At 40.7% G+C, this 23,372-nt stretch overlaps 1 protein-coding gene across 2 annotated transcripts in view; it reads right to left on the bottom strand.

Moving 5' to 3' along the window:
- Positions 1-23,372, bottom strand: part of runx2a (RUNX family transcription factor 2a) — an 87,010-nt gene that overhangs the window by 5,702 nt on the left and 57,936 nt on the right. Inside the window, exons 6-7 of one of the 2 annotated variants that reach the window (XM_077238741.1) lie at positions 11,068-11,244; positions 8,384-8,545 (exon numbers count right to left, since the gene is read on the bottom strand). In XM_077238741.1, coding sequence (XP_077094856.1) covers positions 8,384-8,545; positions 11,068-11,244 — 339 coding nt within the window. The remainder of the gene's footprint in view (positions 1-8,383; positions 8,546-11,067; positions 11,245-23,372) is intronic. The other variant, XM_077238742.1, reaches the window with a different exon arrangement.

The following is a 23,372-nucleotide window of genomic DNA, read 5'->3' as shown; positions in this document are numbered from 1 at the left end:
AAACGCTTAAGCAAAATATGGTCAGGTCAAAGTGTCTGAATAATTTTTGGTCCCAAATTTTGATAAATTGTACTGATAATCCACGGTATGAAGATTTTTTGGGTGTAATATGTCACAGTTTACTTTATTTTGCTATCCACACTTACTTACATAAATTAACTATAGTGTCCTACACCCACTAGTAAAAAAATATCAAAAATGATATCTGGTGTCTGAATAATTTTTGGTTTGACTGTAAATGCTCTGATTATAAAAAACTGCTATGGGTAACTTTAACTATTTTCAGCTATTTAGTGTAAATTCATTAGCTCACCTTTGACATCCTATTTTAAGTATTCGTTTTTGTACCAGTTAAATATTATGATTACAAAACAAATTATATCATTTTATATTTATAGATTTGTAAAGATATAGCCCCTTTAAATAGCATCAAAATAGTTAGTTTCTCTTTGTTAGTAGTTTGTATAAGACTATTTTGACTGTAACCACTTTGAAACTAAAGGATTAAAGCTACTCATAATTTAAATTAGCTTCACCTACACCAATTTAGACAAAAAATGAATAAAGGGACATTGTAAAAACAGACAGAAGAGGGCGCTGTCAAACTTAATTTTCACACAACCCAAAGTAACTAGCATAACACAAAACTCCCCTTTATAAAGGGTACTTCTCTTTGCTTCAAAATGATGAAAGTCAATGATTGGCTTTGCCAAACAATTTGCTTAGAGTAAAAGCAACTTTGTGTTTGTTATTTTAAATAACCAGATTCAGTGTTTGAGAAACGCTAAGGTATGAAAGTGTCATATCTTTGTGAAATGACTCTTCACAGTGCAAGAAAAAAGTTCACATAGGCCACGTACACACAGTAAACTGTATTTAAATACGGGAGTAAATCCCCAAAATTATTGTTCCGTGTGTGTACAGACCACGACTCCATCCTGAAATTGCAATTGACAAAAGCAATTTTAAGGAAATCCTCCAAGGTAGCAAAGTTAAACAAAACGTAACTGCACCCAGACAGAGCCTGGTTTCTCCCAAGGTTTTTTTTTTCTCCATTCTATCACCGATGGAGTTTTGGTTCCTTGCCACTCTGTTCTTGTTCAGTTGGGGACACTTAATATTCAACAATATTATTCAACTTTTTTTAATGGATGTCAATGGAAGAGAGGCATCCATACTGAATTAACTACTTTTGTGGGAAAACAGCCTATAATTTAATGAATCGACAACCTAATGGCTAATGTTTGCCATTAAGCATTAGTTTTGGATTGATCCATTTTAAGAGCTTACATTGAAAAAAAAAATGTTATACAAGAAGTCAAGGACAATTTTTGCCTCAGGTAGGAGTCAGTTTACAGCACTTCTCATTCATTTCTATGGTATCAGCAAACAGCGATTGACTGTTGAGCAATGAACTGAGAAAATCAATGACACCAGTCTGTAATGTGATTGGTTATCAAGGCACACGTGATCCAAGTTAGACGTTACGTTTTCGACCCTCGTATGTTCCAATAATAAGTTAAAGGGACACTATGTAGTTTTTCAACCTTCATAATATATTTCCAAGACTCTTGAGATGGTACATCAACTTACGATAGGTTGAATGACACGTCTGCCGTAGCCTGACAGTGTCTATATCGCTTTTACTGGCACTATGTAACTTCGGGTTTCGGGTAGGAACCCGAGAACAAAAAGAACTACAAAATTCGACTGCTTTACGGAATACGTCCCTTCCCCCACTTCCTCAAATTCTGACGTGAGAGCCCAACTAGCGTTTGATACCCGTCTTAGTTGTTGTCATGGCCAAAGCAACAACTAAAAGGAAGAAGGCAAAGGTTTTGTCACAGGAGACTAAGAGAAGAAAAAGGGAGAGTGACAAATTAAAAGGGCGATCGAGGATCAATATTGGAGCGAGAGCAAGACAGTTTGAAGACGGTGAGAGTGCGCGCGCGACCCCGGCTCTCTCTCTCTCTATGCTCGTTCTTTCAGTAACATGTTGTAACCCTGTCACAAGCGCAGCAGTCAGTCATCTATAAAGTGTTTATAAATTTATAAATAAATCAGGGAGTCAGGGAGCTGACTACCGCGCAAAATTTAAAAGGCTGAATAACATGGCCTGGCCATGTTACGGAATCTGGTCCTCCATTTATCTTCATGAATCAAGTAATGCTAGTAGATTAGCGAATTATCAATCTGGTAGCTAGTAACGTTAAACACTAACATGCTAGTTTACGATGGTTATAATAAATAATCTTTCAGGTTAACTATCCTAATGTCTGCAGGCTGATAGTCATGTTTGTTTATTTATTTTTCTGGTGAAAGTGTCTTGCCTCAGGCTATAATGCAAATCGATTTTCAAAATTGCAATAATCATGTCTAACAACATCATAACGGTCATTGTTACGAAATAATGCGACGTACATGTAACTTTATTGAAGTCATCTGGCATTTTGTGATGTTTCCATTACACTCAAAAAACACTAATTAAATTATACAGTAGGCCTAGGCTATAGGCTATTTACTTGTAATTTAGCTGCAATCATGTAAAAATGTTATAAGCCATCAGAGACGCTCTGCGTGAGTGGTAGGCTATTTACGACAGTAACGTTAAATACAAGTACTCTACAGCGACTCATAGGGGCGCTGTTTGACAAAAACGGAATTCCTGCATAGTGTGCCTTTAATATTACAGAAACCAAAGACTCAAAATGTTCAGTGATTTTAAACCCTCTTCTACAGAGGCGTTGTGTTTTGTTTATGTTAAAGTAGGATAAAGTAAAATAAAGTTGTAATATTTTGGTCATTTTCAAATCATTTGGATTTATCTCAGTTTATGATGGCCTTGTTCTTGTTCTCTGTTTTTCAAGGTTCATACCTATTTCCCTGTGATTTTTTTCTTTTTTTGCACAACACATACAGACACAGGTAAGTGTAGATATAGCCTACATCCCTGATGCAGATTTAAGGAAGTCATTAACAACTAGTTGTTCTGTTTTGTTCTGTACACACTGCGCCGAATTTTTGTAAATGCGCTTGTCACTACTTGTATTTTTTGGGAGTTCATTTGGTTGTACTAAACTGTGTGTGAACAGAACAGGATTAAACACAAAAGGTGAACTGATTTGTAACTGCACATTTCGTACTGAATGGATTCTCTGAACAAGTGCTAAGTATTAGGAATTGTAATAGAGGAAAAGACATATTGACCAGCAGACCAAGAGAACTGACCAACAGAAGAAACTGGCTCATCTTGTTTGTCAGGCTTTTAGCAAAACATAAACACGAATTAAATGTTTAGCTGCAAGCTGAATTACACAATGCTTGGGTTGATTCAAGGTCAAGATGAAGACTAATGCTGCAAAAATGTCACTGGGCCATAAAATATCAATATGCAAACTAACTGTCAACCGGTGCTGACATGCTTCTGAAAGGCTTTGAGTTTCACTGTTGGCTGTTTGTTTCTTCACTGAAGGTTGTCCAGGGGTTTGTATGTGAATGCGTCGTGTGCACTCACATGCACAAACACACGCATCCTCGCATTTATATGAATATCAAAGAGAAATCTCGGAATAAACTGGGAGCCCACATGGAATCGCTTAGAGGAAAAAACAGTTTCCACAGGATGCATAATGAGCAGTCTCAGATGTGGTGGCATGTCTGCGATTAGCCAAAGAGAAGGGCCGATCTTCTCTCTTAGAACCACAAGATGTTTTTAAATTATAAACCACTAATGGGCTGTGACTCCCAGAACCCCAGGAGAGAGAATCCCAGAGGAACATCTTATCATCTCCTCATCTCCACATCTGTCTATTTCTGCACTGTGTATTCATCATGATCTGCTTTTCAAATGGAGCCGCCTGCTAAATTTAAGGGTATAAATAAACAATCCTAAACTCCTCTCCTCTTTTCTTTTCTTTCCACTCCATTTCCCCTTTCCTTTCCTTTCCTTTCTTTCCTTTCCTTTCCTTTCCTTTCCTTTCATTTCCTTTTAATTTTCCTCTACCAAAATCTTTTTCTTTCCTTTTCTCCCTGTCTTTCCTGTTATTTCCCCTTTCCCATTTCCCCTTTTCATTTCTAATTTTCTTTCCGTCAAACACTCTCATCTAATCTAATCTAATCTCTCTCAGTGTGTTGCTGAGGTAAAGTACTCTTTAATGCTGATAAATCCAGCGGTGTGTTTCACGTCAGAGGATCTGTTGGAATAGGAGCGGTCGCATGTTGTTCGCGAGCGCCTTTATGAGTGACAGCTCGGCAAACTTTATAGAACATGTGTGGCCAATTATGAGCAGATTGCCTCTTCACATTATCAGCTCTTGACATTTCAAACCAAACAAAAAAGACACTTCAGGCAGACAGTGCAGAAGAGAGGAGACCCTAGTCACTTTTCCAAAACAATGACAGAAATTCACATATACAACCTTCAATCACCATTAAAGTCCCTCTTCTCTGCAGACATTCACGAAAATGAACCCATTATGCTATCAGCTCTTGCCAGACCCTTTTTGGCTAAACTTAATACAACATCAATCACTTTGTATTACAGGGACGGTGTGGTCTAGCTGAAGCTCAAGGCTGGTAACCAAGAGGACCATGTGGGTTCAAACTGTGAACTATCACCAGTGTGATCTTCTGGCCTTTGACCTCAGGTTGCTTCAGGGCTGCCTGCTTACTTTGAGAAGTCACATTAAGTCGTTCACACAGAAGGCATTTTTTCCATTCCAATATGCTACTTTTCCATTGTTTTTCTATGTAAACACGTGCTAAACGTGTATAACCGTTGCACTCGCGTCTTGTGTCTTTAGCAGCGTCTCGCACATGACATGGCGTTCTAAAAACGCGGAGCTCAAGTTAAAATCTGGGGCTGGTAGAATAAACTGCTTAGACTAGTCTTAAAAGTTAGTCATTAAGTTAGATCCTAACTTAAGTTACATAAAAGGTAGATTGTTCTAATTTGAATGGGACAAGTAAGACTGATTACCTTGTAACTAACTGCTAGTTGGTCAAACTAGTTCTTAAGACACCGTCTTAACATAGTGGCTAAGTTTATGCAACTGGCCCCAGTTTTAAGAAACCTGTCTCGAGGCCTTGTGTTTTTTCCCATTCCACAGCCCGTATCTCGAGTTTTTCCAAAGCAAAGATTTTTCTTTTTAAAGAAATTAATAATTTTATTTAGCAAGGATGCATTAAATTGATCAAAAGTGACAATGAAGACATTTATAATGTTAAAAAATATTTCCATTTTCCTAAAGATTCCTGAAAAAAGTATCGGCTTACACAAAAATATTAAACTGTTCTCAACATAATATTAATAATAATCAGAAATGTTTTTTTGAGCAGAAAATCCGCATATTAGAATGATTTCTGAAGGATCATGTGGCACTGAAGACTGGAGTAATGATGCTGAAAATTAAGCTTTGCATCACAGGAATACATTTTAAAAAAAAATATATATTCGAATAGAAAACAAATATTTTAAAATTTTAATTATATTTTTGATTCAATAAATTCAAACTTGGTAAGCATTAGAGACATCTTTCTAAATCATGGTACTTTTTTTTAAAAAGGGTAATCATTCGGTACCATAGAAGACAAAGAATACCACAACATGATATTTTTTTTTAAATACCTTGGATTGCCATTTAAATACCATGATTTAGAGTTGTGCATGCTTTGCAGACGTGCACCTTAGAGTACATGATCCTTAGATCGTTTGGCAGATGCTTTTATCCAAAGCCACTTTCTTTTTTAATCAATGTATATATTTGATCTGTATATGCATTATGTGTCATTGCAAATTTCAAAGTACTGTACTTTTAAATCACCCTCCTTAAACATATGTACTTTCACAACCTTTGACAATCAAAGTTCTTTATGGTCCTCCAGTGTCCTGTGATCCCAATCTGATAATTCATCGCTTTCTGTGTAATATTATTCATGCCTTCATCTGCGTCCTTATCAGTCACCAGTTCTCTCTGGCTGAAAGGTGTAACACGAGCCCACAATATAGAAGAATAGCCACGCAGAGCAGCTGTAGAGGGTGCGATGCGTTCCGGACGTGTCTTCTCCAAGCTGAGCCATTCAGTGGCGCTCAGAGGAAGAATAGGGGGCGTTAGGACCAAGAGGTGCGTGTGTCTCTTTGAGGAAAGAACAAAGGCTGACAACTCCAAGATGAAAGCCGGGTGAAATCTAAACTAATCAAACCCAACGACGCAGCTGGCCAGGGTTCAAAAAGCAGCCACACCAAGAAGTCATTTAAACTTTCACATTCGCTTCAGGCTCAAAGAAATCAGTTAGGGTGGGGAGCCAAAAAAAAAAGAGTTCAAAAACCAACCTGGCGGAGAGTCAAACAGGTGTATTAAAGAAATCGTCCACACTGTTTGTTTCAAAATGAACCCCTAAAAGCTGGGTGGACCACAATCTGGTGCCTATTTTATAAATAAAGGCACAGTCACTGGAAACTCTTCCAAAGGTTTGGACTCAAGAGCGTTGGTGTAGCTGACGAGAAATATTTTCCCCATCTAAAACTGTTATGAGCTCATATGCATTGAAATGCAATTTTAAAACAATGAAATGCGATTTTTTTTGTCTTTCCTAGATCATTTTAACCCTCTGGTGCTCTTCGCGTGGCAAAAGGAATTGACTATATTTTAGTTTGATAACCTTTTTATTTAATATTTTGTATTTTTGGGGGATTTAATGGTACTACATTATATTTACACAGTAGTTATAATCCATTGACCTGAAAATTAAATTTCCAACTTAAACTGTCGTAAATGTTTTAAAGCACAGACTTAAGTTTGATCTCTTTTTAAAGAAAGCACTTGGCAAATTATTGCCAAGTCAAAGCCATAAATCTAAACAAGTTGTGTTCCAAATTTGAGCTTGATACCTCAAAAAATGAGCTTTCAGTAAGATTTTGTTTGGCCGCAGTACCAAAAGGTTTCACTAGAAGAAATTTGTTATTTTTGACCTCGAGGAGTACAAGTGTGACTATTTTTTTCAGGACTATTTAACCTTTTCGAATCATGTCGATGATTTTTTTTGTGTGTTCACATAGAAATTGGCAAAACATTTACCAAGTTTCGTACCATTCCGATGAAGTAAAAAAATAATAATAAAAAATAACATTACCTTTTTTGGTCAAAAATGACTAAAGAGCACCATTTTCTTTTTAAATAATTTAACTGCTGGATCATAGACAGTGATCTAGTGAGGACAAGTTATAGAACTTATGACATACACTTTCCCTGCATTCATATACATTTTAACCTAAAATCCCAAAGTCCATGGACACATTATGCACTACACGTTTACCTTTTGAGTTCCATGAGTCAGAAACTCTTGTTCCTTTTAAAGGCATTTCAAAAGGGAGTTGAGTTCAAAGACTCCATTGGAGAGGATGGGGGTTAGAGGAGATATTCTTTCAAATGCTATTTTTAAAGGTGCTATTGCTTGGAACACATTTGCCCACAGGCGACGTAACAAATGCTTACAAAGCAGAAAGTTAACGCTGGAAAAATGCTTTGATTTGACTTCAGTGGAGAAAGAAGCGAATGAGTGTTTGGACAAATGTTCACGGCTAACACGATCAGCTGAGAAAGTAAATACAGACACATTGAGACCCTCTATTTCCCACAATTCTCAAATGAGAGGTTGGCTGAGAAAGAGATAAGGCCCTCAGGAGAATTTTATTTCTCTGAGGGTGCTCTTTAATAGCTCAGTTATGATTCATGTAGCGTCAACAAGTGAAACGCCATTTTACTTCAGTACTTCTGAAATCTGATGTGTATCTGTGTGAAACAGGATATTCAATGCAAAAAAATGTAGGGTGGGGCTTGGTTGAGAAAAAGTCAGAATTGTGAGTTTATTTCTCGCAATTGCGAGTTTATATCTCACAATTCTGACTTTATAACACGCAATTGCGACTTTATATCATCAATTCTGAATTTATAACACACTATTGCGAGTTTATTTCATCAATTCTGACTTTATAACACAATTAGGGCTTTATATCACGCAATTCAGGGATAAAAAGTCAGTTGCGAGATGTAAACACAATTGTGAGGGAAAAAAGTCCTAATTGTGAGATAGAAAGTCACAATTACCTTTTTTATTTTTATTCCGTGGCTAGAACAAGCTTCCATAATAAAGCCTATGCCAAGCAGCTCAGATTATTTGATCTTGTTGAGAAATGCTTGAGTTTATAGCTGACTTTGACCGTCTTTGGCATCTGAGCACAGTTTAAAACATTGTTGAGATCTGTTCTGAAATTCAGGTGGAAACTTCTGCAGAAGTCTCCATTTGTTCTGCTAATAACCTCGCTGCCGTCTAAAAGAAACAGTTGAGATAATGAAGGTCTTATTAGTGATTTATGTTTGTGTACCTGAGAGGCGTCTTGGCACGTCGCTGATGGTGGGCAGGCCCGTGGCGCGGGTGGAGGACAGCGGGGTGGTGGAATGGATGGAGGGAGATGTCATTTGGCTCAGGTAAGGAGTGTACGGCTGCTCATAGGACCAGGGCGGAGAGGATTGTGCCTGCCTCGGATCTGTGAAGATGATAAATGAGACGACACCAGTCAGAGACAATGCCACGATCTGCATGCAATAGCATCAACGATGCTTTTTTGTGTGAGTGTGATTTATATGGCACTCAATTTAACGCGTTTATTTAATTAATTAGATGTGGGGAAAAATAACGTTAAAGTTATGCATTTAACGCACCCAGGACCAACAAAATTCATCTTATCAGACAGTTGATTGGTGACAAACATGAAACAGGCCAACAACTCATGCCCCTGCATATTTATATCATGATATACAGTAAAGCAATATCACACAAGTAACAAGCGTGTGATATTTTTTGTACAGAATAGCACAAGTTCAAATGTCATATTGATTTTATACAACAGTTCAATAAATAAGAAGTTAATATTGTGTCATATTTTAGGCCCAATATTAGTTTGCTTTTGCATATTTTTGCCAACAAAAATGTTACCTATAAAGCCAGAGCAGAACTTTTGTGAGTCTCCGAGCAACACACAATAGTGCTTCCTTTCTGAATGAATCCGCGGTTTGAGTGAATCAATCGGGTGAACCAATGATTCAATGGCCCATTCATAAAGAGAGCCATTGGGTGTTTCTCAAACGGAAGGCATCCTATGAAGGCGACATCTCAACTGCCACCTCATCAAATGTCGCTGAAGGCCATCTCAGTTTGAAGGATACTAGGAAGGCAGCCTTCGTTTTGGGTGCTTCATTCAGCTCATTTTGAAGGATGCATCGGCTGTATCCTTCGCAGCCTTAAATCACCCACAATCCTTTGCACATATTCCAATTCACGAAAAATGAGTCGGTACTGAGCTTGTCTGAGTTTATGATGAAATGTAGGACAAAATAATATTTTCGGACATGAAAGCATAGATGTCAACTTTTGTTTTGCTATAAATTAATCACTAACACTAAACTGAGAATAATGTAAGCCACTGGGAGAGACAGATGGCTGCCATTCACTGTATTGCATTAATAAAAAGCAAGTTGATAAAGATTTATAATACAAAGTTTTAATAGTATTTTCGTGCCGTGACTATGGGGGTGGGAACATGTGTGACGTAGTATATATATATACTGCTTTTAATTATTTAATTATTTATTTAATTAATCAATTCATAATGAATTATTGATACATTTTATTATATTCTACTTATTAAATATAGAATATAGAATTTTTTATATAATAATATAATATAATATGGCATATTCATCATTCAAAACAATTGAAATGACAGAAATATTATTTACATTATAATGTAATTTTACGTCATATTTTTATTGACTTTAATGTTTTATATATAATTTAATTTACATATAATTAATGCATTTCTTATATTTTGGGGTAACTAGGACATATTTTTGAGGTTCACCCTTAGAAGAGTCCTTCTTTATGGGCCACATTTAAAAAGATTCATTGTGAACACAAAGTTGGTGACCTTTCTTTTTATAACAATATGAAGACCAAGCCGACTAGTATAAAAGGCCATGGTATGTAAATAGCTTAATCACATTCAGAGCCAAGAACGGTTTCCTGTTTGCTTTCTACAGTATTCTAGTAAACACAGCGTCTGCTCCGACAGGAGTGGGACTGGAGACCATCCAAGAGAATGGCAAACATTATGCAAACTCTAAAGCTGAGCGCATATGTGAAATAAAAAAGAAATACCCCAAGCTCCAATATGCCAAAAGTGAAGCAGAAACTAATGAAAATATTTGGACAAATGTAATGGAATTAAAGCAATAGTTCACCCAAAAATTGAAATCTGTCATTATTTACTCACTCTAATGTCGTTCCAAACCCGTAAGCTTTTATTTTTTCCGTGAAAAAAAAAGAAAAAAGAAGAGGAATCTTCATTCATCTTCGTCAGAACCTGTAGTGTGTGATTTGAGAGCTATACAATGAAGGGGAAGATTTAAATTTTGGTCTGTTCCTCGCTCAAAACTGTCATATGATTTCTGAAGCCTTGAAATATGTTGTAAATATAATTATTTTATGCTGCGTTGTTGTTGTCGTCTGGCCAAGAGAGGCATAAATATTCTTCAAACCATCTTTTGTGTTTCATGGAAGAAAGAAACTCGGGTTTTGGGATGACATGAGGGTGAGTAAATAATGACATTTCATTTCTGGGTGAACTATCCCTTTAAGGTGATGTAGGCAGCCAATCCCAAACAAAGATAATGCCTTGTTCCAGTAAAAGTAGACAAAGGGATCTGAGACTGTCAGACCTGGCACGTCCATCAGTATCTCCTGTTTAAATCTGATTCACTCTGAAAACCACTGTATGACATTTCTATTTCTTGCATCATGTAGCTTGCCTCTCACCCACTCTCTTTTATCTCTGCAGGCTTATCTTCGCCAAATGCCTTGAATAAACCTACCTGTTCTCCAAATACAGATGTTTGCACAGTACACAAACCAAGCGACTCGCCATTAAAGATCACGCCAGAGGAAGGACGGCGGCCAGACAGACTAAAATATCTGCGTTAAAGGGAAAGGAAAATGCCTGGGCCGGTTTACCTGAGATCTGAGTTTGCCCCTGTGGATTGAAGGAGTTCGGCGTGGCGTTGAGAGACGGCCGGGGACTCTGGGTTTGCACGGCAACTCTCATGGTGGTCTGGCGTAAACGCTCTAACTCGCTCAGGCGCTCGGAGAACAGCGGCGGTTTTGGGGGGTCTTCCATTTTCTGTCTGTGCCCTACCGAACAATATCAGACAGAGATTGCAGTTAATACATCTACTGCTCGATTCTGACCAAAGGGATGTTTTGCCCAAGAATGAAAAGTCTATCATCATTTACAGACCCTTGTGTCATTCCAAACCTGTATGTTTATCTTTTTTTTTTTTCAAGAAACTCAAAAAGAGATGTTATGCAAAATGTTCAAGCTGCTCTTTACTATACAGTGAAAGTGAATGGGGATGTAGCATTAAAAAATGCACTGTAAAAGTACTGTAAAACTAGTCCATGCTCCATATTTAAAGTCTTTTTGAAGTGATATGAACGTTTTGTGTGACGGACAGATATAAACTCAAATAAAAACGTACATTTTGGACACAAATCTATCGTATGGCTTCAGAACACTTGCAGTTAAGCACAAACGTGGTACTTTTATGGTTTCCTTACTTCATTGTATGAAAATGAGCAAGTTTGTAGATTCCCCAAAATATCCTACAATGACGTTAGAGTGAATAAATGATGACGGAACTATCATTTTGGAGCAAATTTCACTTTTAAAGAGATAGTTCACCAAATTATGAACATTCTGTCATCATTTACTCACCCTCATGTTGTTGCAAACCTATGTTTTTTCTTTCTTTATACAATGAAAGTGAATGGAGATACTGGTGTCACAAAAAAACAGCGTAAAAGTACTGTAAAACTAGTTAATGCACTATATTTCTTCAGTCTTCTGAAGTCATACAATAGTTTTGTGTGACGAACAGATGCAAATGAACCAATGAGATTTCAGAGCTCAAATAAGAACAAACACTTTGATACATCTATTGTATTATTAAGTAGTTTTATGGTGTTTGATCACTGTTTACTTTCATTCTAAGTGAAGTTTAAAGATTCTCCAAAATGTCTTAGAATGGCATTAGGATGAATAAATGTTATATTATTATGCTTATGTTATATATATATTAAATCTTTGAAGAGATGCAAATGAGCCATTGAGATTTCAGAAGTCAAATAACAGCTTAGATTTTGAACATAAACCAATCGTATGGCTTCATATGTGAAGTATGGACTATTTCTGTGGTACTTTTATTAGTTTTGTACACTGGTGACATTCATTGTCTGAAAAAGATCAGTTTGTAGATTAGCCAAAATATTTTAAAATGACTAAGAGAATAAATGATGACAGAACGTCTCAGGTTACTATTGTAACCATAGTTCCCTGAGAACAGGGAACGAGACGATGCGTCCATCGACGCCATGGGAACGCCCCCAGCGTGACTGCGTCTGAAGCATCTATGTCAACTAGTCCAATGGAAAGAATGAGCGTCACGGGCGGGTGACGTCATGACCAGGATATGATAAAAGCACATCCGGTGCAAACCGGCATTAGCTTCGAAAATTGCCGAAGCAAGCCGATCACAGGGATGCAGGAAGTATGGCAGGGTGACGCATCGTCTCGTTCCCTGTTCTCAGGGAACTATGGTTACAATAGTAACCTGAGACGTTCCCTTACGAAGGGAACTCAACGATGCGTCCATCGACGCCATGGGAACGAGAATACCCAAAGCGCCAGAATTCCAAGTACCTGAGTGTCAGTCTGTTGTAACTAAGCACTAAGCACCTGAGAACCTGGGGCAGCATCCAGGTCCAAGCTGTAAAACCTCATGAATGTGAGCGGTGAGGACCAGCCCGCCGCATCACAAACGTCTTGGAGAGAACTCCAGATAATACGCTTAGAAGCCATACTCCTAGTGGAATGAGCCCTGACCACCAAATGGTTGGCCAGAAGACTCACAAGCAAGAAGAATAGTCTCGACTATCTATATGCTCAATAGGTTGGATTTTCTCGACAGAGAAGTCCGATGAACATAAGTGTCCAGTGCTCGCACTGGCACAAGAGGTTCAGCTTTTCCTGGTCCGAAAAATGGGGGAGGACAGAAACCTGCAGCACAATAGGCCTCGGAATAATGGTAGGCACCTTTGGAACATATCCATGTTTCGGGTAAGATTGCCTTGGCCATCCCGGTGCACTCAAGGCAGGTGGGGACCGAAAGGGCCTGAAGGTCTGACTCTTATAGGGACGAAATAGCTAGCATAAAATAGTCTTAAAAGAAAGGAACTTCTCTGAGACCAAATCTAAGGGCTCGAAGGGAGCCCCAGATAGGCCTTCTAGAACTATTGCAAGGTCCCAAGCCAGCACCTTAGTGCAAGTTGCATGCCTCAGCCTCAAAGTGCCACGAAGGAAACGAGTGATCAGGGGGTCTCGACCCAAAAATGTACTACCCACCAGGGCGTGGAAAGCCGCAATGGCCGCCACACATATTATACCTTAAGCGTGGAAGGACATAGACCTGATACAAAGCGTTCTTGCAGAAACTCGAATACTGTGTTTACTGAACAGTTAACCGGATCCCACTGACGCTGGTAACACCAAGAAGTGAAAAACTCTCGAAATAGTGAATATAGTTTCCTCGTAGCGGGAGCTCTGGAGCTTAGAATGGTCTAAACAACCTCGGTTGAGAGACCACTCTCTATGAGTTGGGCCCCCTCAGAGGCCAAACCCACAGTTCCCAAATCCCCTGCCGGGGGTGCAATATTGCATCCCCTGCCTGAGACAGAAGGTCTCTCCTGATCGGGACCTCCAAGGGAGGTCCGTCGAGGAGAAAAATTAGGTCCGCAAACCAAATTCAGCTCGGCCAGGGTGGTGCTACTAAATAGGCTTATTCCATCCTGGCGGATTCACTCCAGAACTCCTGGGAGCAGAGCAACGGAGGGAAATGCGTACAGACGTAGCCTCGGCCACGTCTGCACCATAGCATCCAGCCCCGAGGGGACTGGTTGAGTGAGGGATAACCAGAGTGGACAGTGCGTCGTATGCTGAGACGAGAACAAATCCACTTCTGCCTGGCCGTAAAACTCCCATATTTGCTCCACCGCCTCGGGGTGGAGTCCCCTGGCCTCAGCCCCTGCCTCGACAGGGTGTCTGCTCCAATATTCTGGCCCCCCCTGGAATATACACTGCCCTCAGACAGCGTAATTTCTTGAGGGACCAAAATAAGAGGCCACCAACGTGTTGTCTGTGGGTCAAGAACCAGAGTTTCCTCCATATAACCAAGGCGCGGGGATACTGCCGCGTGATCTTGATCGTAAGGAGTGGGTTTCCCCTCAGGGAGAACCCTCTGGTCCTGAGCCACCTCTGTAAAGGTCTCACGTACAGCAGGTCAAAGGGTATCACATTGGACGCTGCTGCCCTGAGGCCTAACAGTCACTGTTCCAGAACAACACATGATGGCCCCTCAGGTCTGGGAGGAGATGTCTCAACGCATTGAAGACGACCATCATCTCTAGGCAATTCATGTGCCAAGAGAGATGATGACTCCTCCACAAGCCCTGAGCTGAGCGGCCTTCCAATACCGCTCCCCAGCCGGTGAGGGAAGCATCTGTCGAGATCACAACTCGATGGCAAAGAGCTCCCAACACCGGACCCTGGGTTAAGAACCAGTGTTTCCTCCATATAACCAAGGTGCGGAGACACCGCCGCGTGATCTTGATCATACGAAGTGGGTTTCCCCTCGGGGAGAACCCTCTGGTCCTGAGCCACCACTGTAAAGGTCTCATGTACAGCAGGCCAAAAGTTATCCCGTTGGACGCTGCTGTCACAAGACCCAACAGTCTCTCTAACTGTTTTACAGTGCGTGACTGGCCTAGCCTCAGCTCTTTTGTGGCTGTTAGGATAGCAGCTACACGAACGGGCGACAGAGTGGCCCGCATCGTCACTGAATCCCATACCACACCAAGGAAAGTGGTTCTCTGTACTGGAGAAAGCACACTCTTCTTGGCATTGAGCCTCAACCCCAACATCTGCATAGGAGCGAGAACGACACCTCGGTGCCGAACCGCTAACTGTTCTGATTCCGCTAGAATCAGCCAGTCATCTATGCAATTCAGAATGCATATACACTGCAGCCTGGCGGGGCCAGAGCTGCGTCTACACGCTTCGTGAATGTGCGGGGTGATAGAGCTAGACCGAAAGGAAGTGCCTGATACTGGTGTTCTTTGCCCCAAAGAAAACCTCAGGAACCTCCTGTGCTGAGGGAGGATGGAGATATGGAAGTATGCGTCTTTTAGATCTATCGTGACAAACCAGTCCTCGGATCTGATTTGAGTCACGATCTGTTTGAGTGTCAGCATTTTGGAATTGAGTTCCAGCACCAAACACTCCAACAGACGAAGATCTAGTATGTGACGCAGCTCTCCATCCTTTTTTGGAACAATGAGATAACGACTGTAAAGACCCGACGCAATGTCGGGTGAGTACACCTGCTCTATAGCTTCCTTTGCTAACAGGGCCTTTACCTCTTGCTCCATTACCAGAGCCTGCTCGGGATGCACCACTGTGGGCAGCACCCCGTTGTAACGAGGAGGACGAGAACCAAACTGGATTCTGTATCCTTTCTCTACAATCTGCAGGACCCAATGAGAAATATTCGGCAGAAGCTTCCACGCTGCCAGAAAATTTACTAAGGGAACCAGCCTCTCGAGGCTGGTCTCTGGTGTTATCGAGACAGCCAATTCCGGAGCCTGAAACATAATGGCAGGAACTACCTGAACTGGCCGCTCTAAGGCCCCCCTCAGAGGGCGCGAAACCGATGCTGTGCCGCAGCATAGCATCAGCGACTCGCTGGAGACCGCTGCGCCCTGAAGCACCGAGGGTGGCAGGGTTGGCAGAACGGTCTCGTGAGGACCCCGAAATGGAACGGGCACCGTAAAATGAGGTGTACACCGCTCCACTTCGGTCGGGGCTGTCCTCACAGGCCTGATGCGTGAACATCAGGACCTTTTTTTCTTTTGAGCCGCAGCCTTCTCAGCGTGAAGAACGGTCCTCGGATCCGGCTTCTGCTTTGAAGGCTTTGGCTGCTGTGTTGTGTATGAGAAACTAGACGGCTGGAGCTGCTCACGCCCAGCAGCCCCAGGGGGTTGGACATAGCGAGGGAGAGATTATCTTGTATCTTTCTCTATGATTCCCATCAAATTGAGCCAGAGGTGTCTCTCAGTGACCACAAGGGCTGCCATCCCTGAGAGATAAATCTGTGGCCCGACGGAGTTCTCAAACCCCATCGGGCCAAACTCCCTCACTTCTGTCCAAATACCGCAGCAGGTCAGCCTGATATGCTTGTAGCACTGCTATGGTGTGCAAGCAGGCCCATGCTAGACCCACTGCCATATATGCTTTTCCCACTAGATTAAAAAATAGTTTTCTTTAATGGTTTAGTGAGAGAAGCCGACGCCTTCAGGTACGATACTGAACCGGGAGACAGATAGCTCGCAAGCGTCTGTTCTACCCGGGGTATAGCCATACCCTCTTAACCCCCAAATATCTGAATATACATGAATGTGGGGGCTAAAAGACAAGAGGAGTAAGGCTTTTTCCATGATCTAGACAGCTCGCTGTGCAGATCGGGAAAAATGGAAGGCCCCGTGATGGAGGTGGAAAAATAGAGGGAAGGAAACTCGTTTAATTTATTTTATTTTTAGGACGAGTGCCCCCTTATTTCTGCTGGCCATAAATATTTAATTTATCTACAGCCTTAGTAAACACTTCCACCAGCTTATTATTTTTTATATATATTTTTTATATATATTCACTTTATTTTATATATAATATATAAACTATCATATATATATATATATATATATATAGGCTATATATATTTCTCATACGCTGGGGAAAGAGATGGCAAATTCACTTCCCCCATGATTGTGTCACTTTCAATGCCCAGCACATCTACCTCCTCGGAGGTAGAGCACTGAAGCATTGATTTCTCTCTCTCCCCGGGCGGAAGAGACCGCAGCGCGGGCTTCCGAGACCGGCGAGAGAGCACTGGATCCCTCGTGGAAAGGGAGGAGATAAGATCCGCGGACCCGTCTCCAACCCCGTAAAGAGATCCTATTCGCGATCCACAGGAATGCATTCTCCGCGCTGCCTCGGCAGACGCGGGACCTGTCACCCTGAGAATTGCGAGCCCGGCCACTTTCCTCGAAAAGTGACAGGCGGGAGCGGAGCATACGAAGCGAAAGCTTCTCACAATGTTGGCAATCAGCCCCCTCGGAGGCTGATACCGCATGCTCTACTCCCAAACACATCACACAAAGCTCGTGTGTGTCCCTACTCGTTAAATAGCGCGAGCAGGGAGAACACAGAGTTGTGCAATTGTTTAGTTTCCATAAATATATATATATATCAGACAGACAACAGTAAATATAACAGACAGTTTGACACAGATCGCTTGCTGAGGCAACAGAAGCTAATGCCGGTTTGCACCGGATGTGCTTTTATCATATCCTGGTCATGACGTCACCCGCCCGTGACGCTCATTCTTTCCATTGGACTAGTTGACATAGATGCTTCAGACGCAGTCACGCTGGGGGCGTTCCCATGGCGTCGATGGACGCATCGTTGAGTTCCCTTCGTAAGGGAACTGTCATTTTTGGGTGAACTACTGAACACTCTTAAAGGGACAGTTCACCAAATAATGAACATTCAGTCATCATCTACACAACCTCAAATTGGTGAATCCTGATAGATTTGTGAGAGGAACAGACCAAAAATTCATTAGAAATCAATATTTACTCTTCTGCCTTTTGAATGCAGCCGAATGCAAGATTAAAATGACTGTTCCTCTGTTCCTACCAAAAAGTTATTGTATGAGATCAGAAGATATTAAATAAAGCACACAGGTGGAATAAAATACATTATTATGCTTTTATCATAAATATTATGGTACATCCATAGAAAAAAATGTTTAGAACGACATGAGGGTGAGTAAATGTTTCACATTTGGGTTAACTGTCCCTTTAATGGACAACCAAAAATTAAACTTCATTATTTACCAAACAACACAGCAAAAGAAATGTGCAGATCATTGTGTGGGTCAGATGCATTAGTGATCTCTGCATCTCTAATCAAAGAGATCTCAGTTTTCACAATAGCGACCAGCACACAAAAGGAGGGGAAGTAAATCGACTTTCTACCTGCCCGTTCATGTTATTGTTTTACACGTTGTTGGCATCCATCCAAAAGAATTCACAGTCAAATTACACAACTGTTTTATTTCCCTATTATACCTATCATGCTTGAAAGTATGTCTGTGAGTCACGACAAAAGAATGACCCACCAATGTTTATTCATTCACTTCCCATAAAAGAGGACAGACTCAATCCTCTATCCTGCAATAAAGAGTACGAGTCACGCCATGCCCCCACGTCCACCCCCTTCCCGGCTTCGGACCGATCACACGTGAACCACCCTTTCCAGTCCGTACCGAGCTCAACATCTCTACTCATTTCATTGGAACCACACTGTTGTGTCAATACCTGAGATGAATATGTGTTAAAGAGGGACTTTGTGAGTCTTTTTTTTCCATGCTTGTCTGTCTAGGCTTGGTTGGTTGCCCTGCATAGCTTTTAAAGTAAATATCGCACAGAAGAAAAGAGCAACTCCTGCAAAAGCTTGGCCGCTCTCCAGTTGGTTCGAGACAGAGCTACCTCCAATCTCGCAAAACCTGATTGTGCTCTGGAGTTCAGTTGAGCAAACACAGCTTCTCATTCACAGGCCAATGTTAGCTGCACACAAGAGCACTTTGCGTCGGGAGCGTGAGTAATTCCCTGAAAGTATTCCCTCTCACTACGCTATAAAAGAAACAATCAATAAAAGGGAACCGGTTTCATTTAGTTTAAGGGGCCGACATGAATTTGGCCTCTGTGTGTGTGTGTGTGTGTGTGTGTGTGTGTGTGTGTGTGTGTGTGTGTGTGTGTGTGTGTGTGTGTGTGTGTGTGTGTGTGTGTGTGTGTGTGTGTGTGTGTGTGTGTGTGTGTGTGTGTGTGCATGAAGGTGAACTGCTCGCACATTATTTATGTTATTATGAGTGACCAAATCTGCCAATATTTTCCCCAAATTTAAATTTACAAGAGATATGAAGGTGCAGTTTCAAAGACAAGGCTTATGGTTCTTTTCCACTGCATAGTACGTCTCGGTACGGCTCACTTAAATAGTACCACCTCGGTTGAGGTACCGATACTAAAATGTAAACACTGCAGATCACTGATTGGTTAGACAGAATGGTCACTACCAGCATCATTGGATTTGCGACACGAGACACCAAACCCGAACAAACAAACTTTTTCGTCTTGAATTTTTTGTTTCAATGGCAACACTATCAATGCCGAAATAAATCTGCAGCAGTCAGGTGGTACAACTAGAGCTCTTTAAGTTGTTCATCGTTATTGCACATCGTTAAGTGCTTTGAGACATGAGGCAATTCTTTAAATAAAAATTTTAGTCTTTCGTGACGCTTTGCTGTGTGAGTTCATGTGTTTTGAAGGAGGTGTGGCTTTGGAGACGCTCTGAAGGGAGGGTGGGATTGCATGCTTTCAAAGCTAGCTCGCTATTGTTAGCCTCTCCGAAATTGCCTACCCTACCTTTAAGAAGCTTTTATAAACGTGCCTTAGAAAAAACATTACTGGTGTGCATCTTGAGACAAAACAATGGCAGTGACAGACTTTTAAGATTTGGGCCCTATCTTGCACCCGGCGCAAATAACTTTGTACACTGACGCATGTATCATTCCTATTTTGCACCCGCGCAAAGCGGACTTTTCCCTCCACAGACACACGTCGGTTAACTAAGTAATACACTTGTGCTCCCCGGGGCGGTTCAGCGCAAAGAGGAGGCGTGTTCCGACGCAAACTTTCCCTCATGCTATTTTGCTGTTCTATAAAACAATTGCGCCACTGACCAGAAAAAAAGTAGTCTAAAGTCAATGGCGCGTTGCGCGTACATTCAGATGCTATTTTAAGCGCACATGCTTGGCGCAGTGTGAACAACGTGCATACACTGTAGATGAATCTCTCATCTACACAGATGCATTTAACTTTTTGAAAATAATACATTATTATAAGGAAAAATATTAAAACACGAGGGAAATCATTGTTGTGTCCGTGACGATGGGGAAAATAGGCATAAAGCTTACACATTTACCCAAATTATTATATGCATGTTTAACCGATGCTAATTTGGGTGGGTTTGTCCCAACCCCAATGTCACTTTCTCTTTCTTTTACGGCCCTGACGAGAACATTGATCTCCTCGGCTGAGAACCGATTCTGAAGCGCGACTGGTAAATGCGCCGTTATAATAGTATTGCGCCATGGAACAAGCGCACCTCGTTCATCATGATCTTAAAGGGAATGTGATATAAAGCTCTTATTGGTTTGTTTCCCGTTACGCCAGAACCACACCTATGAATAATGAAGCTACTTCAGACCAACCCCTTTTAGATTTGCGCCAGGCGCAAGAGGCATTTATCCCGCCGGGAAAATAGCAACAGTGCCGGGATCCGCCCACAAAGTTACTTGCGCTTTGCGCTTTGCCACTTGCGTTTCAGATCGTTAAAATAAGGCCCATAAGCTTTGAGTTAAGACAGCTCAAACATGTATTTTAATCTGGGACTACTGTCTGTGAAACTGGGAAAAAGTCATGTTGCTGTGGCTGTAAAATTCAGCAAGGGCTACATAATGCAAACTGCTGATGTAAATACATCAATACATAATGTAAAGGGTATTTGTGAGTCTTCAAACTCAAGTCAAGTCACCTTTTTCTAAAGCGCTTTATACAGCACAGCAGTGGTTCTCAACTCTGGTCCTAGTGGCTCTCCAACACTGTACATTTTGGGTATCTCCTTTGTCTGACAGACCCATCTCAGGTCTTGGATTGTCTACTCATGAGCTGATTACCTGAGTCAGGTGTGTTTGATTATTTGGGTGTAGGAACAGGGTTGAGAACCACTGCAATACTGTTTGCCTGCATTCAAAATCACATACTCTCTCGAGTAGGTAAGTAATTACTTAACGACCGACCACTAATAAAAAATATGTTCTATTACTACATCTGCCCTGCTACAATTATCATGTGACCTACCAGCGTCATATACGTAATTGCACTGTCATTCATAAATCCTCTCCCATGGCCTCATGGGATAGTAAAGTGTCCATCGTATGCACACTTCAGAATATCACAGGAAGAAGTCGGTCATCCATGTGCTTTTTGCCTACTCTTTTATGAGTACTCTGAATTCAGACATCCTTCTTTTGTCACTGTTTTTCGGCTGCTATATAGTAGGGAAGAATACGTTTAGATGCAGCCATTGTTTCAAAGCAGTTTGGCGGTAATAAACAGGAAAAGAAAAGAATCAGTTATGCCATCTTCATCAAATATGATACAAATTCTGCTGTAAAACAGACTTAAAAAGACAATTTTGTCATTAATCAGCTCAAGTCAGTTCAGTTCAGAGTGTATTGCTCTTTAATAGGCTAACGGAGATCACTGAAAATGATTTATTGGGAAAAGCAGACACTGTCATACAGTAAGAGTATGGAATTTTTAAAGAGATCTCTTTTTAAGATTTTCATGAGAAATGTTCATCAGGAGATTTCGGTAACACATTACAATTGACCGTTCGCAAAAGCCACGCCCCCTAGTTATTGTTACTACGCCCGTCAAACAAATGGTCAAACATGACCAGCGCCACAGATTGCCATGACGGGAAGAGGTATACTCGTGCGTGTCAGTGACCTTTTTTGGAGCAATACCTCCGCGATATCCTCCAGATCGAGGCAAAAGGGGTTACGGTATGCAGTGGAGGGATATATTAAAAATATAAAAATACGCATTGAAGGAGACACGACTACTATCGAGGCTATATGCTTATACCGGTCTCAAGCGAAATATGAGAAACCCCATGACCTGTAACCGTTACCTCAAATGCAACCAGCACAGCCTTGAAGAAGATTTTATAAGCTGGTTCAGTGGCTAATTGTTTGGAGTTAGAAATATATAACTCGCGCTGCATATTTAGTCATTTTGCCTCAGATACAGGATTATACATTCGCTTTAACAAGCAGGTTGTTCATTACCACGGCAACCGCTTGCGTGTCATGCCGAATGCGATTTTCATGTTTAAAAAGTAACTATACATAAGAGATGGAAAGATGCAGATAACCATGCATTATTTAAGGTTATTTCTATTCGTTACGATATTGATATATGAACTGATGTTGTCAAGTAAGCTTCATGCTTTCCACGTTGCGAACGTGCACTCATCTACTGTAATGTTAGCCTACGGGTGCTGCACTGCTAGTGACTGCTGCTCATTTACCCCCGAAAATACCATGTTAACAACAACCCTTTAGAAAACGTAATTCCTTTGTGGATCCTCTTGATCTGCTTTCTCCATGTTTCTTTGACTAATCTCAGTGTCTCAGTCTCACGCACGCTGATCTTGCTTGGAGTCAATGTTTGACGGACCTGCTCACAAAGTAACGGTTGCTATGATGTGTGATTGGACAATGTCCGTTTTGGGGGAGGGGCCGGCGAAAGGTCAATTAGGCCTCATTTGTTAACATTAGTTAATGTATTAACTAACATGAACTAACAACAAACAATGCATTTGTTACTGTATTTATTCATTTTTGTTCACATTAGTTAATACAAATACACCTGTTCATTGTTTGTTCATGACATGTCATTTCCAAGTGCATTAACTAATGTTAAAAAATACAACATTTGATTTTAACAATGTATTAGTAAACAATGTATTAGTAAATACTTGATTTTATCAAGTATTAGCAATGTTGAAATTAACATTAAACAATATTAATAAATGCTGTAGACTTATTGTTCATTCTTAATTCATGTTAACTAATGAAACCATATTGTAAAGTGTTACTGAGATTTCGGACTTTTTGTTACGGACTTTGGTTATTCTGAAACTTTGCAGGGGACACATATAGATATATTATAACATAGATAATAGATATATTATATATCATAATATTTGATAACCCAAATATTTACATTTATGGCATTTAGCAGATGCTTTTATCTGACACAGCTTACACAAATGGAAATCACTTTCATCACTGTCAAGTGTGTCTTTTGAACATGTTCTGAGGACCGTTGAAGAGGACAGAAGCAAAAGACTTTAGGATTTGAAGTCCAATGCTACATTTCCAGGATGAAAAAAATAGGGATGTGAATGAATCAGCTTGAACGAGAGGAAAATCCCTGTTGCTCATATGAGACATGCAGAA

This window comes from Siphateles boraxobius, unplaced genomic scaffold, assembly GCF_051911475.1.
Source record: "Siphateles boraxobius isolate OS27281-9 unplaced genomic scaffold, OSU_SipBor_1 22, whole genome shotgun sequence".
Taxonomy (NCBI): Eukaryota; Metazoa; Chordata; class Actinopteri; order Cypriniformes; family Leuciscidae; genus Siphateles; species Siphateles boraxobius.
Note: the sequence above shows the minus strand (reverse complement) of the source record. Positions and strands in the feature narration are given on the sequence as shown.